The 19,006-nt window shown below is 37.7% G+C and overlaps 1 protein-coding gene across 11 annotated transcripts in view; it reads right to left on the bottom strand.

The window, feature by feature from the left end:
• The window catches only part of LOC127416662 (diacylglycerol kinase zeta-like), a 173,773-nt gene that overhangs the window by 56,369 nt on the left and 98,398 nt on the right, over positions 1 to 19,006 (bottom strand). For 7 of the 11 annotated variants that reach the window (XR_007893159.1, XR_007893162.1, XM_051656161.1 and 4 more), the window contains exons 2-7: positions 4,787 to 5,641; positions 3,815 to 3,923; positions 3,567 to 3,662; positions 2,321 to 2,398; positions 2,166 to 2,237; positions 1,287 to 1,343 (exon numbers count right to left, since the gene is read on the bottom strand). Coding sequence is in view for 9 of the 11 variants with exons in the window: in XM_051656161.1 (XP_051512121.1) it covers positions 1,287 to 1,343; positions 2,166 to 2,237; positions 2,321 to 2,398; positions 3,567 to 3,662; positions 3,815 to 3,923; positions 4,787 to 5,641 (1,267 nt within the window). In the remaining 2 variants the exon portion in view is untranslated. The remainder of the gene's footprint in view (positions 1 to 1,286; positions 1,344 to 2,165; positions 2,238 to 2,320; positions 2,399 to 3,566; positions 3,663 to 3,814; positions 3,924 to 4,786; positions 5,642 to 19,006) is intronic. The other 4 variants (XM_051656204.1, XM_051656209.1, XM_051656189.1 and 1 more) reach the window with 3 other exon arrangements.

Genomic DNA, 19,006 nt, shown 5'->3' with positions numbered 1-19,006 from the left:
TATATTGGTCACTGAATATTTCTGAAAGGCCAAAAATGTTATTTAATTGTCATTTTGTGTTACTTATTTGTTGCGCTTAAAAAATTGAGAATAAACAATTGAGTTGGGAGAAATTCTTTTTGTAATTTAGTTGCCTAATAATTATGTACACTTCAAAGTAGTCACCCTTTCCCTAGAATTTGCAGACATGTACTCTTGACAGTTTCTCAATCAACTTCTTGAGGTATCACCCTGGGATGCTTTTAAAACAGTATTGAAGGAGTTCCCATCTCTGTTGGGCACTTATTGGCTGCTTTTCTTTATTATTTGGTCCAAGTCATCAATTTTAAAAAAAAAAAATTTTTAATAACATTTTTGTTTTATAATGAAATAAATTAATATGGTGGCACAATTATATTTTTGTCTACCAAATAATTTCAAACATTTAAGCATACGCCTTCAGATCAAAAGATTTTTAAGATCATGAGAAACATTTCAGTCAAGTGTTTCAAAAGTTTTGACCGGTAGTGTATATAGTGTGTATATATATATATATATATATATATATATATATATATATATATATATATATATATATATATATATATAAATTCTAAAAATGCAAAAACGTTTTTTTAGGGGTAGGGTTAAATTTTTTGGATGAGTCTATAGTAATTATTATAACATTTATATAAAAACACTCCTCATTAAGATAAATAAGTAAATGTGTGCTTCTGATACCTGTGTAATAGAGGTGTGTGCACTACATTGAGCTGCAGCACCTCTCATTCGCTCAAGAGCATGGCGACCTCTGAAAGCTCTGCGCCGCCAGGCGCACTAACCCATCAAGGCATGATGAGAGACAGGAAGACAGAGGGCAAAAAGAGGAGCAGGACATGGAGGAAAAGAGCGATGGTGGGATGTGGAGAAGAGTGAGAGTGATTTAAGGAAAGTGTAAAAGGAAAACAGAAGGTAAGGATGTGAAAGAAACAAGAATACATAAAAGTAGAATCAAGCAAACAGCATCAACTGAGGCTCATTCAGATTTTTGAATAGAGCAAAAATTGAACTTTAAAAAAGTAAAATGAACAGCTTAGTATATGGAAATCAAACTTAGAAGTAACAGTGACTGTCAGAGCACTGCTGTTGGCTATTTATTTTGAACTCTGAATGGTTTGTAAGTAAATCCGTTTTACAGATTAGGAAAATAAGGTAGAATGGGTGACAGTAAAGATTAAGAAATTAAAACAAGAAAGGGTGGAGGAAAGAGAAAAAGAGCAAGAAGGAGAGAAAAGAAAGAAACTTACTTCCCGGATGTTCCGAGATCCTGACTCCCTGAAAGACGGTTTACATCTAAAGTTTATCTGAAACACAATACCATATTTTCAACAATGCTAATCAGCATTTACCTTCAAATGAAACATAGCTTACCAAAAAGAAGAAACACTTAATGTTTGATTGCTCCCAAGAAAACATTTTCAGATTTGGAGATTTCCCATTGAGCACCGTATTTGGAGAAAGAAACAATGAGGACAGAACTGAACTGGATTGAGAGAATCCTGCCAAACAAAAAGTACTATTTGCCTACAGTCCGTCTTCTAGTTGTGCTAGTTCTTCTTAGAAATTGTTAGCCTGGTTAGTGTGAATTACTGTATGAATAAAATCATCCCTGATCAAACATCATTCCACCACAATCAGCCCCATATACCTGACATAAACTGTCTAGGACACCATCCAGATTCAAAATTCAGCACATATGCAATCTGTGCATCAAGGAGGAAAACTAAAACTCCACCCAGATGTAAAAAAAAAAAAATCACTTAAATAATAGCCCAATCAAAATGAGAGTGATTTGATACTGGTGAGAGAAAGAATGTGTCTGGCAAGAAAATCTTTCCTCATTATTAGGTTAAACCCGTAACATTTAAGCCCTGCGTTTGGTTTTATCTACATTTTAAACTACAAAATTATAAATCTGGTTATCAAACAGAGATAAAGGGCATCATCATCATAGGCTGGACAGACTGAGCACTAAGTGGCTCAAGATGTTAACAGGGCTTTGTTATTTGGCTGCATATGTTAAAGTTTGATCATGCCAGACAGTCATCAATCTCTGCTAAGATCAGAATGTGTGAGTGATCCATTAGCCCCAGCCGAGTCTGAGAGAAAGCTAGAGGGTTTCTCACTCTGAATGATGGGTCTTTGAGAGGCAGCTCATCAAGCCCCTCCCCCTGAGGCGGAGCTTTCCAGTCCAATAACTGAAGGGAGGAACATGTATGGTTTGTGATGCAGTGTCAGATCATGTCTCTAGCTTTAGGTTGCCATTGGCAACGACACTCACCTTCTCCAGCTGTTCGATGCAGATGGAGTGAACTATGATCTTGCAAGCGGCACATTTTTTTCGAGCAACAGACTTTTGCTGTGATAAGAAAACAGGAAAAGGGAGGAGGAAGAGAAAACATGATTTAGACTCTCCACTTAATGAAGAAGAACTTCCTTTACAGTCTTGACACAGAGCCCAGTTTAGGCAAGATAAATACACCTTCTGGACAAAGCAGACTCAAATTAATTGGTTACAAAAAGATTTTAAACTTTGAAAGTCCACAAACTATTCAGTATATTCTGTTCCCTAGCCTCCAGGGGGCAGAGGTAAGCTTTGATGCAAGGTGAGAGATTTCTATCCTCTTTCTCGCCCTCTTCCTGATTCTCTATATATCCAATGCTTTCTTCTCTCGGGTACATGTTTTCTGATCTGTCACATAATCCACCTTCGTCCCTCTATTCTGTCCATCTTTACTCACCTCTGTTCACTCATTTTTTAATCTCTCATTCCACATCTCTTTCTTTCTGCTGTTTTACTCTTTCATTGCCATCTGTAATGCTTTTATAAAGACCCCCTTTTCAACTTGTATTAAGATGCAGTTCAGGTGATCTGATCACAATTGGACAGAGCTAAATACAGGTGTAAACAAAGTGCAAAATGTTTTGTGATTGGATCATAAAAACCACAATACGCATGTGACCACATTGTATTTGAGGTGCAAACGCTAATCTGTCCTGAATGGGTCCCAGACAGCAGCGAATCACCACCTCTCACCTGCCAATCAACCGCTAAAACAAGAGTTCAAATATTGCCAGTTACAAGCGGCTTTAAAAGGAAATAACCATCCGATCTGTAAATTTGAAAAAGCAAATACATACACAAGCAAAGGAACTTCGTGGATCTTCTTCAGTGTGTCTGATTTCAACATGCAGTGACACAAATGACAATCACACACATCTGAAGCTCGGGTTAATACAGGTAACTCTACTAAAACAACGAGTAATTTTGCTCGAAATGTTGCATTTGTACTTAGATTTAATTCCAACTGTATCTGAGATAAACAGCACGCCGGTTAGTAACAAACTGACATAGTGATGGATGTATGTCGTTATGAAATCAGAGACCCTCCCCTGCAAATCTGAACACAAGTGGTCACAGGAGACGCATTTAATCGACCAGGTGTAAACAGTGATGTGTCTCGCCTGACCACATGTGATCAGATCACCCGAAACACATTCCTTTAAACACAAACCCACTCACTCACCAGGGTCTTGGCGTAACAGTGCTGTTCTCCGACGTAACAGAAGTCCCCTGAGACATTAGTCTCAAACCAGATGTGCTCTCCATACAGAGCCGATTCCTGTCCTCACATAAACACAAAGTATCTAACTAAATGTAAAGTAGAATTTTTATCAATACATATATCATAAGAGGGGAAACTCGTGTTTAATTATCAACAGTGCAAATCAATGGAGATTTGAACTCTGGATTACTTGTGTTTATGTTACTCACACTCCAATCCACAGTGCTGCGGATTTCTCTATCTGTATCCCCCTTGGCCACCACTGAAGCACTGGGCTGGGATGAGAGGTGCTGGAGACCAGACTTGGCAATGGCCTTCCTACAAACAAACACATAAAGGACAGGTTCTCTAAAACAACACCATGCAAAAAATGTATAAACAGAAACTCAATGTACAGCCCAGAAACATACACATACAGAAGGAAATACATATGCAGATTAAGTAAGTCTGTCTGGAACAAACTAAACATTAAAATCATCATGTTTATGAGTGTGCGTCACATGGGCAACTGTAAAAAGCATCAAAGAGGGATGGATGGAGAAGCTATTACAGTTTTAAAAAAAATGAAGGAGAAAGAAAGAAAAAAGAGGGAAAGAGAGAAAGCACTCATGGCAATGAATAATCTCACTGCTCTCAAACTCCACCAGTCCTATTTCTTGCATGCACATTTAAGTTTTTGACAGCTCAAAAGAAAGTATATGCAAGTGTGAAATGGCATTAGCAGGGAACTAACGATACAAGATAAGTACTTAGATAGCTAACTGTCAAGTAGAAAAAATAGCAAAACTTTAAGAACACCTAACCAGTGACAAATATAGTGCACATACTGTACTGTTGCAGTGCATGATGTAAAGCTAGTACTAAGCTCAGTTACATTATACATTAAATTATATAGTCATAATCAATAAAAAAATAAAAAATAAAAATTAAATAATTATATACATACATACATACATACACACACACACACAGTATATTACTTCTAAAAAAAAATTGCTGTCTTTTTATTATTATATGTAGAATCAAAATTGAAAAGAGAGACACATACCGTACATAAGTACATGCACACTTCCACAATAACAAAGCCAGATTTTAAAAACAGCTTTCTGTGAAAAAAATCCCAAGCACCTCCATCACACACACAAACACATACATACAGCTGTAGTTAGGGCTCTACATACGAGAGGAACCCACTCCATGTGTCTGTCTGAGGGTTGTAGAAAGTTCCCTGCAGTGTCTGTGTAAGAGTGAGATCTGGCCAACAGGGGGAGCTCTTCCTGTACAGTGCAACCGGTCCTCTGGCAACTGAATCTCGCTTCCCTGCCCACACTCCACTCACAGTAGACAGTCCCTGTACCTGACTTGTCCTACGGTAACATCCGTACAGCCCATAAGAGGCTGGGCTTCGGTAAACTGCCTCAGCAGGAAGTAGGTGTGAGGAGTTTCGCCGTAGGCAACACGGTGCACGGATCAGGGGGCGGGGCTGAATGCTTTCCCCCGCCAATATACCCTCAGCCAACCATGTCAAACGCTTATCAGACTCCAAGTCCATCTCTGCTGACTCTTGCTCCTCCTGGCTGCAGTCGCTATCGGAGATAGAGGAGTATTCTTCTACATTCTTGTCATCTGTTTCATGATCTTCACTCATCTGCACCACGCTAGCCAGGAGCAGTGATGGCCCCAGCAGCTGGGCATGAATGCTTCGGTGTTTGGCGGCCTGTCTTCGTCGGATAGAAAACCGGGGGGTCAGACAAGCTGTCGTACCACTTGACTTCCTCCTGGCAAAGTGTCCCCTTCTGCACTGTAAGAGCTCAGCCTGCATGTGGCTGGTTTGAAGGCCTCCGTGCAGCTGAGCACTGGACCTGCGTCTCTGAGCTAGACCAGCCGAGGGCAGGCCCACGCTGGAGCGCCGGCATGCTTTACTCGCAGGAACCGACATGCTGGAGCGCCTGCGTCTGTGCCTGACTGGCTCACAGGCCTTCCGTCGGAACCGCAAGCCAAAAAATGTATCCATTGGACTCAGTGAGGAGAGGGCACTGTGGGTGCAAGAGCGAGTCAGTCAGCACACACTATACACACGGTACAACATACATGAACAAATTTGGTCTGACTCTCTCCACGAATGCAGTGCTGTTCCTTTGACATCTTTTTAGGCACAATAAACATGATGGGAGTTTTACACTCCAATCAGCTTTAATCAATGCAATTAAACTCCAGTCACTTCTATTTGACCTTAATTAACTCCTTTCAGCCCCTTTTAGCTCTATTCTCCTCACCTGTTTGACTTATTTAGCTGCTCAGATGAGACAGAAGGAAACCATCTGCACTATTCATTTAAATCTGTACTGTACCTCATTGAATCTAAACAAGCAAGTGAAACCTCCTTTATTCAGATAATGCTACGTAACTGGGTGACACATGATCTGCAATCAGTCCAGGAGTATAACGTGGTCCTGATCTACCAGACTGAACTCAGGTAACATTACCTGGAAAGTTTGTCTGACGACGATATTTATACAATAGTAGTCATCTCCACTCTCTGATCCCACAGAAAGACTTAAAACAGTGCCCTTAAACCTCGATCACCCTTAAAAACTTGGAGCCCATTCAACACTCACACATACTAACACAAACCCCCCTTGCATGAAGAAAATACGCAGACTTGTTTACTGAATAATGTGGCTCTTAAAATAATAAAAGGACAGACATTAAGAACACAGAAGAATGACTTACTACAGTCTACAGTAATACTGTTATCTCTGGGAGAGCAATACTGAGAAGTTGGAGAGAGAGAGAGAGAAAGAGAGAGAGAAAGAGAGAGAGAAAAAGAGAGAGAGAGAGAGAGAGAGAGAGAGAGAGAGAGAGAGAGAGAGAGAGAGAGAGAGAGAGAGAGAGAGAGAGAGAGAGTGTATACTTACCTACAGTTAAACCACCATCTCATTTGAACAGCATATGTGATTATTTGACATTTAAACTACAAAACACTTTGACTGGTCCCTAAACACCCACACACATGGTAGATCAAACACATGCCTGATATCAACACACACTGAATAACCAGAGATAGAGTAGCTGAATATTTAAACAAATATAAACATTTAAACAAAATCTAAATTCAGAAATCCTGCAGGGCTTTAATGCTTGTAATTAAGTATTATATTCAATACATATTCAGATAAAAAGTTTAGCACATAGACTTTACCATTCTTTAACACTAGGGCTGGGTGATATGATGATATATTTCATGAAGATATAAAGTGTCAATCGACAAACATTTTGCTATATCATGTGTATCGCAATATGTAAATATTACTGCTGTCAGTCGATTAAAATTTTTAATCGTGATTAATCACAATTTTTTGTAGTTAATCGCAGATTTTGAAAGTGCTGAACTATATATTTGACACTACATGTAATTATTTTCCTGTCAAAATTCCATCTTAGGAAAGAAAAAAAAAATCAATATGTTATAATACAATGCTTTATTAACAATTTCCAAACAAAGCCTTCCACAGTAAAATGATCGAAATGCACTAAAATTGCTCCAGTTCAAGTAAAATTAAATATTTCCCAAAGTCTAAGTAGAAGTTTGACTAACTGAAAGAACTAGTCCCCATAGGTTGCATTTTCATTGCAACAGACATTAAATCTCTTAAACTCTCATCCTCCACAATATTAATCAGCCGGTAGACTGTGGCTATCCACTTTGTTACAGCAAGTGTGCAGCCATGTTCATGGTTCGCATCAGGGTGTCAGCGCCAGCATCAAGTGCCGCTTTGAACTCCACATGCGTTTTGGTGATAGTTAAAACTTGATGTGCTTCTGTGGTAATTAAAATGCACCTTACATAGGCTGAAAAATACTATCACAAGTTCCATTTAGGCTTGTTTTGTACAACAAATAGCGTTAAGAGGTCTTTTCACTCTCATTTTATCACTGACACAGAAGCGCTGTTGTGTTTGTGTGCGTCAGTGAAATGACTCCTCATGGACACATTACAAAGGTTCCGCCCTTCCAATCAGTGTTTATGCTGGTTTATGCTGTATTAATGGTAAATGCATTAATCATGATTAAGAAAAATTAATGCATTAAACTCGTTAATTCTGACAACTCTAGTAAATATCCATGTGCACGATGTGGGCACATCTATCAAATTTCGGGCCGCCAAATTAAATTCAATAATGTTCATCTCATGTTTGGCACTTCATAAGCGCTAAATATGCTTCTCATCTGACATGCTCATCTGTGATGTGGGTTCACAAAAGCCGACACAGAGCAAAAACATTTAATCAGCAAATTTTGTCGCATGATGATAATCAATCATGGTAATAAAAGCAATTTATTTTACCATCTCATAATGAAACAAAAAGAATATTATGAAAGCCAAAAGATGTGCTCCTCATTAATTCTGTCAACAATAAAAAAACTTGCAAGAAGTGTTTATATTTATTTGATATTTATTTTCTGCAAGAAGTGTTTAAATAATTTTGGATATTTCCTGCAGGAGGTGTTTCTTTTCATTGGATATTTTTTTTATTTATGTATTATTTTCTTTGTTGAAATGTTTTGAGAAGTTTCTTGAGGAAATTTTACAATAATAATAATATTGGTCAACAACATATCAGACTGAAATGTGGCATAATGCGAAATTTAGCATTATGCTAAGTTATTTAAATCAAGTTAAATGTTTTTATTTTTTTTATTTTACTCTATGTTGGTAAAGTTCCAAATAAAGAAAATTATATAAGAGAAAGTAATTTTCAATTATAATTTATATTACTGACTGGATTGTCCCAAAACAGGTGTCACAATATGGTTATTTAAAATATACAGTACTGTGCAAAAGTCTTAGGCACATAAGATGTTTCACAAAAGCATTTGTCTTAAGATGGTTATTTATATCTTCAGCTTTAGTGTGTCAATAGTAAATATAAATGTTAAGACTCCCAAACATTACTTTTGCAAATAGAAAAGATTAGAATAGAAGAACAGGGAGTCCTGCAAGAGATGTCTTTGCCCCCACAGAGCCCCCCACTGAACATCGAGTCAGTCTGAGATTACATAGAGAGACAGAAGCAATTTAGACAGCCGAAATAGATAGAAGGACTGTGGCAAATTTGCCATGAAGGTTGGAACATCCTATCTGCCAACAACCAAGAAAACTGTGTCCAGGTGTACCTAGGAGAATTGGTGCTGTTTTAAAGGCAAAGGTGGTCACACCGAATACTGATTTAGCATTTTTATGTTTACTGGACTTTAAGTGATAAATGAAAACTATTTATGTCATTATTTTTGAAGACATCCTCACTATGCAAAATTTTCCACAAGTGCCTAAAACCTTTGCACAGCACTGTAAAAAAAAATTTTTTTCACAGAATTGTTTTTACTGTAACGTGGTAATGTTATCATCATATAAAATTACTCATATCGTGATATAAGATTTTGGTCATTTCGCCCAGCCCAAATTAACACCCACACTATCTTCGAATAAACCACATTCAAGAAAGATATTAGAAGAAAGAATAATTACATGTTTTGTGCAACATTTCAATATATAACAGTTGACAATGTACTGTATAATCTCTCAGGTCAACAGATAATATTAATGACACAGGAATCTAAACGTGCTTTTGAAAAGAATTCTGATGCTAAACCTTTTTTTTTGTAATCAAATATAGAGACACAGACAAATGGAGCACTATAACATCTAAACAACTCCGGAAATGTGGAATTTGTGTGTGTTTCTTCAAGCAAAGAATGTTGATATGATCACGTTTTCAAAAACGTAATCTTTCATACTGTAAGTCATGTGAGCTCATAGGCCTGTTATCAGATTCCCACATGGCTAAAGGTCACCACTGAGTAACTTTGTTTCATAAATACACAACATGAATGATACATTATACTGTAATATAAATAAACGATAAGAGCAGAAAAATGCATTCTGTAAATATGTATTTTCCATAAACAGACCACGAATACAACCATGACATTGTACGAGTCAATTTTGAAACAAGATTTTAGATTTAAGACAGTAAATTTTTTTATTTTTTTATCATTGATCTTAATGTTTTCTAATTTTGAAACTTGATTTTCAAAGTGACATCCATGTGTTTTCCTGGTGGATGAAATTAGTTCTAGTAGAGTCTTTAATAATGCATGAAATCATGACTTAATCTTCAAGAGAAAGAATACTATACTGGTGGTACTAAATATAATATGTTAAATATTGGACATATTTTGACAGTTTTAAAAAAAGTTGCCATGGCACACAGTAATTATGCATGGCATATATTGATGATGACTCAGCCACAAAAGTCTGTGATATACTCCTATAATCATTTCAAATATTTAATAAATGTTAAAGGTACTTTTGATATTTTTAGCCTTCACAGGCTTATTCAGATTTCCCTTTCTTTAAAAACTGAACAATAAAAGCATTACAATTCAATATCTCTCTAATTTAACAGATTCGAATTTTATTCAATTTTGACAGTGTTTACGAGATTAGCAACAATGATTTTAGAATGATTGCCAATTACAGCAGTGGAGAAATTGATTTGTGATACAAGTCATTTAGGGTGTGTTCACACTTGTAGTTCGGTTCTCTTGGTTCTCTTGGTCCGGATAAAAAAATAAAATGATATATTTAGTTCTGGTTCGCTTAGCGTTCACACTGGCATTTTTAACACCGAACCTAAAGATAGACAACAAAAGGCATTAGGATAAGGTCACAACCTGATTGGACAGCTTTTATGATGTATATTTTGCGACCGAACTTGCCGAACATCCAAAACAATGATGGCTGCTGGGCTAAATGTACTCGTTGGACCCACTTTCCCTTAACCTATCACTGAACATTTTGAACACTTGAGCATTTTTGTGCGTTTTTTCCAGTATACTGGAAATATTCTCATCAAACCAAATGTTAATAAGGAACTTTACCTCCTCATTGCTCCATGTTTGCCCTCTGATTTTTAGGGTCGCATCTTGTGACATCACATCCTGTTACTGGTCCGTTTAGATGTCTTTGGTCCATGCTGCGTTCATATATAAGTCGAACATCACCAGAGTTCATTTGGAAGCGGACCGAGACCCACTATTCAGGGAGTCTCTGCCCGCTTGTTTGGTGCGCACCAAGGATCGGATGGCAGTGTTCACACTTGTTCAAATGAACTGCACTACCAGAGCAATCGCACCAGAGTTCATTTTAATCTAACCAAACCTGCCAAGTGTGAACACACCCCTAATCTCTTAAACATTTGTAATTTCAATGGAGATAAAGATAAAATGGTAATGAAATGTTTTCTTCAGTTTCTCTCATTATTTCTTAGTGCTAAGGTCAGCAGAGGTCAGTATACAAGAGTTGACAAAGGTCAGTAAATTTACAATTTGTCTTCCTTTAAGTGGTCTGGCCTGGTCTTTAAGTATGGGGACCTGACTTGACTGTTCACTTGCAAAAGAACTGCAGACTCCTGTCAAATCCAATTATCACAAACTTGCAATAACTTGTAACTGTGTGATAAACCATGCTAGCTGGATAATATAATTTACAAAAAGAGGTTGGTTGACACATTGCTTTTTGTATTGGTCATTTGGCTAGCACATTGGGTACCAAAAAAAAAAAAAAAAAAGAAAAGGATTAGATAACAATTTCTAACCTTCATACACTCTATTTACAAACGTGTTGAGTTCTTTTGTCCTGGTTTAAAATACGCTATAGTTTGTTTTTCTGTGTGTTGATTCTCTCTTAAAACTTGTTTTAAAGGGGTCATGACATGAGGAATACAATTTTCCTTGATCTTTTGACATTTAACTATATTGTACTATAAAAACATACTGCAAGTTTCAGAACTGAAAACTTCCTCCTTTATAGAAAAAGAGCATGTATTTAAACCAAGCTGCAAAAAAGGCTTGCTTGGAATTCGTGGAACTTGTGATGTCACAAGGACCAAATACATCTGCATATACCTGCCTCATTTTTCGTCATTGCACTCTTGGCCCCGCCCACTGGTGCTCAGTCAGTCGCACAGGTGAAGAGGAGAGAGATGGCCCTGCCATGGGAGATTAATCCAAAGTGGACTTAAACATGCACTACATGAATGGCTTAGACCATTACCATGGATTTGTGTTTTACCTATGAACTTAAACTTTCATTTGCACCTGGTCAGGGTCTCTTTACATTTGTTCCACCAAAGATATTCAACAAAGAATAAAAAGTGTTGCCAACCAACCCCGGTTCCCCCTACTCATGTTTTTTGGTCACACTTCCCATTGTAATTTTTAAATACTCATCTACTCTGAGTACTAGTGAACTACAAAATATAGTACACATAAGAATTTCAAAGCAGATGAACCATGTGCAAATCCTTTCCACGTTTTTTAGGTAAAACATTTCTGTCCACTGTTTGTTTTTTCCCCCTCAGTGTTTTCTTTTAAAAGACTACAATTTTCCATTCTATTTTACATGCAGCTACAAAAACTTACTGACCGAAAATATAAAAGTAAAAAAACTATTGTTTTTAATATATTTTGATGATTTATGTCCCTGCAAATTACTAGTCTATCTATCCCAAATACCCTGTTTAGAAGTGTCACAGGTCTTATTTAAAGAGTGGGTATTTCATCTCCTGTCAAACTCCCCTTTTTGATCACAGTGCTATACCCACTCCACTCTAATCCAACAGAGAAACAGAGAGAGGGAGAGAATGAAAGAAAGAGAAGAGGGCACGTTATAAAAGGTTGGCCCCTTGAACTGCAGAGAGGAGTGTCCACTTGCCACAAGGACCCTGAAAAAGGAAAAACTTTAACCATGTACACAAGCGAAGGCTGATATAACAGGAAAAGACAACACTAAGAAACTCAACACCAACTCATGTTGCGTGCTGTGATAGGGCTTGGCAATCTGTGGGCTGAAAGCAGCAGAGAGAGAAGTCGAGAGAGGCTGGCAATTGAGTTTTTGTGACTCATGTATGGTGAAGTTCTTAGACCTACAGGTAACTGGAAACTTGACTTATTAAAACTAAAGAGCATGAGATTAATTTAAATAACACAAACTGAGAGCAGAGAGCACACGATGGTACATAATTTTTTTGGCTCTGAGTCACACAAACACAAATAATATCACTAGAGTTAGCTACCTGACAACACCAAGGGATCATTGCTGCACGTATGTATTTTGACACCGGTCACAAATTTAATCAGACAGGGGAATCGTTACATGAAACAGAGAGTCCTCTTTCCCCTTCAGAGTACATACACTGTAGGCCTTCACCATTAAACAAAAATCTGCAACACCTTCCCAGTCAGTAAGCTTGCCTTCCCATACAGCTAATAGATCTGAAATATATAAATCTCTGATTGTGCCTGTTTCTGCACCCTGCAAAGCATTTATAGACCATGCTTTCTTCTAAAAGAACACACAGAACTGCACCTCTGATGTCTGCCAGTTGCAGTCGTTCTCATCAGACATATCACAGTGGGTGTGTGGTGTACCTCATCAGCTGTTAATGCAACATATTTTCCCTCAAAATATCATCTTTCACATTGTTGCAGTTTATATAAATATTACAAACCTGGATCTTATCCAAGGTGCACACTGCTTTTTCTCAATGAAAAAAGTGTCTTGTCTTTGTTAACTGATCTCTTAAAGTAACTGCTTAATTTACCTTTTTTTAGCCAGTGGCCGAAAGTTTGGCACACCCCTAGTCACATCCAGTGACTTTCATTCCAGCCTAGTCACAACAAATTTTACGTGAGCACTGCAACGTTTTTGGGAAACTGAAATTACGTGCTTTAAAACACATTTGGCTGCACTTTTCAAGTGAAATGTCCAGCAGGGGGCACCAAAACCAAACAAAATGAGGTTGCAATCAGATGAGGTTTTTAAGGTGAATTTTAGATGGAGGCTTACCGTACCTCCCCGACCTAAAACTTTACCCTAAACTTAACCAATAGTGTCAGAAAAAAGAAATGGGAGTTTAACAAAACAGACATCCTTACCTTTAACCAACACCTAACCTTAACCAATAGTGTTTTAAAATGCAGAAGCGAAATGAAAAGCACATTTTCAGAAGAAACCACGTCATTTTGTGTCGCTTATATGACTCTGTCGTGTTACATGTCAGTTTGAGTTCTTGTGTGGTTTTGAGTCCAAAGTACAACGCTCTATGAGGTTCGCTACCACGCAAGCTAATCATATTGGAATAAGTGTATATATGTAGGTGGGTCTGTAATACAAGTGTTAAAATGTATAATTTTTCAAAAGATGCGTTAGAGTAAAAGTGTCTCGATATCATAACATGGCAGGGTCTGAGTAATAGAGAGAAAAATATGTGTTTATTAAGTCATAATCAGCCACTGAAGTCATGATATGACTGAAACTGAACAAAACACACAGTTGTTGTAGCACCTCTAGTGCTGGAGACACGTATAACAAGTTTTGCAAAAATATATATAAAGAGTCATGTTTTCTCTATGAGACCAGGTTGTTTCATTCAGCATTGATTTTGAAACAGGAAGAAAAAAATAGGGGAAAAAAAATTCCCTTTAAAAATAACATGGGGGGGGGGGGGGAAATCGCTAGTGAGCAAGCAATGGAGTTGGCAGCATTTTGGTGAGCTCTGCTGAAATGTAAGTTATAAAGTGCATATTTTGCATATAAATGCTGTCTCTGTTTTGTCACTGAATAACTTTATTTTTTGTGGACATAAATGGCTAGAAGACTGCGTCAATATGCCTAACAAGGAAAGAGCGTGGACATGTCCAGACGCGAGGATTCAAAGTCAAGCAAACAGGCAAATATGGTGAACGAACAGGCTGAATTCATCACCTCGCTGAAGGCAGACATTGTTTCATTCTTGCGGTCAGAGATTTACACTACACTCGCTGGAGAATTCAAAGATATAAAGTCCAAACTGCAGGCTGTCAAAACTGAGGTGGTTGGCGGTATTGAATTGCTTAGATCGGAGTTGGAATCTACAAAATAGATGGTGAGAGAGGTGGAGCAGGGCCTCTCAGCTTGCTCAGATAAATCGACAGGCCTGCAAAAGATGATCAACAAGATGGAATCAGAGATTGCCAATATACAGGAAAAATGCACGAATATGGAGGGGCGATTGAGGCAATCTAACTTTCGTATTCTAAATGTATCGGAAGGACCGGGCATGAGTTCTTCAGCGTTTGTTTCAAAATTGCTGAAGGAAGTTCTAAACATGGATAGAAAAGTGCTGATTGACAGGTTGCATTGCGGTCTTCAGGTGAGAAAATCTGGTGGCAAACCTTGAGTAATAGTGGATAAAGTGCACTATTATCAAGACTGCATGCACTTACTTCGCCGGGCCAGGGAGATCGGTTCTCTGCAGTACAAAGGAACAAGAATATTCAGAGATCGAAAAAGAGTTCATGGATTCGACAGAGGCAATGGCATACATGAAGTCAGCTATTGCATCGAGCAGTGATGGACAGGTTTAATGATGTATAACTAACTGGACATGACTGTATACTTGGCACAATTCTTACTATACCATGGCTCAACGCTAAGGATTTTTTCTACTGGCCCGGTCGGGCCAGTGCTTCAGATTTTTACTGGCCCTACCAAAATTTTCACTGGCCCCAACACAAAAATGATAAATAGCTGTTTTTACCATCATGGCTTTAAAAATGTGTCCGAAGATAAATATTATTTACATATATTATGTTTTTAAGGTAATGTCCCACAAAATTGAATCACATTTATAATTAGCAAGATATGATTTATGCCTTATGTAATCCAATATAAGCACTTTACAAATATAAATTCATAAATACATCATATTAACCTCAGCCATACTGCCATTTACACATGAGTTTTTAAGTGAAGAGATCTGTGGAGGAGATGATGTGTTTTCGGTCACCCGTTTAGTCATGCTGTCATGCAACTTTTGGCCATGTGTAGTGTATTCACACACAGGACCAAAGATTTAATCACTGAGTTAAAGATGTGATTATTCTCTGAATGTAATAAACATATGAATCCCTGAGAAAAGACTTGCAACCAAATCGGTTGTGACGTGTAAAATGCATTAGGGAGAAATTAGGTCTAATCTGTGAATTAACAATGTGTACTGTATATAACATGAAATCAGACAACCTAAAGACCAACACAGACTGATGCACAAAGCACAAAAACAAAAATACCTGTACGGTCCAGAAATGAGAAATGTAACTGGTGTTTCATGAGGATGATATGAAGTAGACTGTTTTGAATATTCATCTTCACCCTCTGCTCTGATAAAAACAGCACAATAGCCATAGTGATTTTGCTTCTTTTAATATGATAGACTAATAATTGAACAATAGGACAGATAGACTAGTAATTTGCAGGGACATAAATCATCAAATGCTATTATTATGTCGAATTAATGTTTACATTTTGAAACAAACCTAATTAAATCTATACTTACATTTTGGATATTGAGCAGCTTGTGATTTCCAGACACGTGTATAACTGGGGTTTAACAAAGTTTATTACGTCTCATTTGGCGCTTCATCTCTAAAGGCGAATTAATGAGAGAAAATGTGGTTTTTTTTTACAGTGGGAATAAAACTAGCGCTCTGTCCCTTTACAAGAGCACATGCATGTTAAACAGACTATGCTGCACGGAGAGAGATGATGATGAGACATATGCACGGAGAGACATGGATTTTCAGTCCTATAGAAAGAAACTGTTGATTTCTTGTGTTGTAATGTGTGGATTCCTGCTTTTCACAAACATGTAAAAACGAAAATTGTGGGGATTTCACGCACTGTGAACACAGAATGTGCGGGGATACTTAAAATGTTGCGCAAGATGTGCAACCGCTGCGAAATTCATTAAGTGTTTTTTTCCCTTCTATTTTCAACACATTGGTAATAGCTGCTGCTAAGACACTTGGAAAAGAGCGAGGATAGTGCTAGGAGAGTGCACTCGGTGTCTGCACACGACTCTGCCTTAGCGCCTCCAGTATATAATGCGCTTGCTCATCTTTGCGAGCTAAATAGAATCACGCTTGCTCATCGGTTAGAATACTATGTTCGTTCAGTGTAATTTTTGTGCTCTCTCACTTGTTGTTTTCTTGCACTAATGTTATAAATGCAGCACTGGCCTAATCGGGCAAGTGACAGTTCTAGCAACTGGCCCGAATCTTTCTCTCACTGGCCCCGGGCCATCGGGCAGTCCTTATTGTCGAGCCCTGTATACTATGGGTGAGAAAGAGAACTAAGATTGTTGAGATAATAAGAGACATTTAACATGACTGCTGATATAATTTCAGCCAGATTTATGACAGCATATTTGCAAGAGTGCCTTTTTAATTTGGTTATGTTTTCAGCGGAGTAACCTGTAAGACTAGGGTTCCCCTTTAAAAAGCACTTTGATGTGTGATGTGTTCGTCATGGGGTTGTTGTTCACCATAGTTCAACAGGTGATGAGAGTGGGAAATTTAGTGCATCAGGAGTTTGCTGTATTCTATATGACTGTTTTTGTTGGATCTATGAGTTTTTGGAGGGTTTGTTATTATTTCTATAATTTTGGAGGTTCAAATACACAATGCAAATAAGTTAAAACAAATCAAGACATGGCTAATACACAGAGTTTTGTTAGCTCAACAGGTTGCCAAATAACATTTGCAAGTTGGAATGTAAAATCATTAAACCACCCTGTCAAATGCAGGAAGGTACTTTCACATCTGTGTCAACTCAAAGTTGGGATCACGCTTCTTCAGGAAACCCATTTACGGCCATTTGATCATTTCAGACTGAAAGGGGGTTGGGTAGGTCAAATTTATCATTCTAATTTGAGTGCCAAGTCAAGGGGCACAGCAATTCTAATAAACAAAAATGTTCCTTTTGTATTGTCAGTGCTAGACGCAGATTCTGCAGGCCAATATGTCATAGCAGTGGGTAGATTGTATAATACACCTGTCATCCTAGCCAGTGTATGTGCCAAATTGGGATGACAAACATTTTCAATCTTCCAGATAAGGATACACATCACCTAATTCTGGGCGGGGACATGAACTGTGTGTTATCTCCTCTGTTAGATCGCAGCTCGCCCACTACTGCGATCCCAACTAAATCATCTAACTCAACTGAACTCTTCTTAGATACATATTGGGTATCGGACACCTGGCGATTTCGCAATCCTACCTCTAGAAGTTACTCTTTTTTCCACCCATTCACAAAACTTATTAGCTGATAGATTATTTTTTATAGATAAACATTTCCTCTCATTGATCAGTGATTGTGACTATCATGCCATAGTTATTTCTGATCATGCCCCCTTATTAATGACACTACATCTCCCGAACTCGTATACTGAGTACTGTCCATGGCGTTTGAACACTCTTTTGCTTTCTGAAGAAAATTTTGTTAATTTTATATCAAAAGAAATTTCTGTCTTTCTAGAACATAATCAGACCCCAGGTATGCCTTCTTCTGTGGTATGAGAGTCAATGAAAGCTTATTTAAGAGGGCAGCTTATTTCATACAATACTAACTTGAAGAGAACTCAAGTAGCCTGTCTAGAGAAACTTACTAGTGATATTCTACACTTGGATGCAACGCTGTCCTGTTCTCCGACACCGGAGCTTTTTAGGAAAAGACTCATCTTTCAAACAGAATTCAATCTTCTATCCACTAAGTGAATTGAAAACCTTATGAATAAAACACAGCACAAATCATATGAATTTGGTGACAAAACTGGGAAAATCCTTGCATATCAGTTATGGCAGAAAACTACGTGTCAGTCCATTCCCGAAATAAATGACAGCTCGGGTGTCAAACAGGTGAGCCACTCTCGGATTAATAAATGCTTTCAGAATTTTTACTCTGATTTATATACCTCAGAATCACTTAGGATGTCTCTGTTTGAATATTTTTTTAGTAATATAAACATACCCAAAGTTGAAGAGGGAATGGCAGGCATTTTAGGAGGAACCATTCTCTATTGAGGAGTTTAGTGCTACAGTGAAATCTATGCAAAATTGTAAAGCCCCTGGGCCTGATGGCTTTCCATGTGAATTTTCTAAGAAGTTTACAGGAAACCTAGCTCCTACTTTATTATCAGTATTTGTACAATCATTTTCCTCTGGGTCACTGCCCCAGACGATGTGGCAGGCAGTCATATCTCTTATTTAAAAAAAGGATAAAAATCCCCTTGATTGTGGCCCATATCACTCATAAATGCAGACAGCAAATTACTGGCTAAAATGTTGGCTTGTAGATTAGAAATCATTTTACCATCTGTAATATCTGATGATCAGATGGGGTTTATAAAAAATCAGCAATCATTTTTCAACATCTGTCAACTCTTTAATGTCCTTTATGATCCCACTACATGTGATACTCCTGAGATAGTGATATCCTTGGATGCTGAGAAAGC

This window comes from Myxocyprinus asiaticus, chromosome 2, assembly GCF_019703515.2.
Source record: "Myxocyprinus asiaticus isolate MX2 ecotype Aquarium Trade chromosome 2, UBuf_Myxa_2, whole genome shotgun sequence".
NCBI classification, from domain to species: Eukaryota; Metazoa; Chordata; class Actinopteri; order Cypriniformes; family Catostomidae; genus Myxocyprinus; species Myxocyprinus asiaticus.
This window is presented reverse-complemented; position numbering and strand designations above follow the sequence as displayed.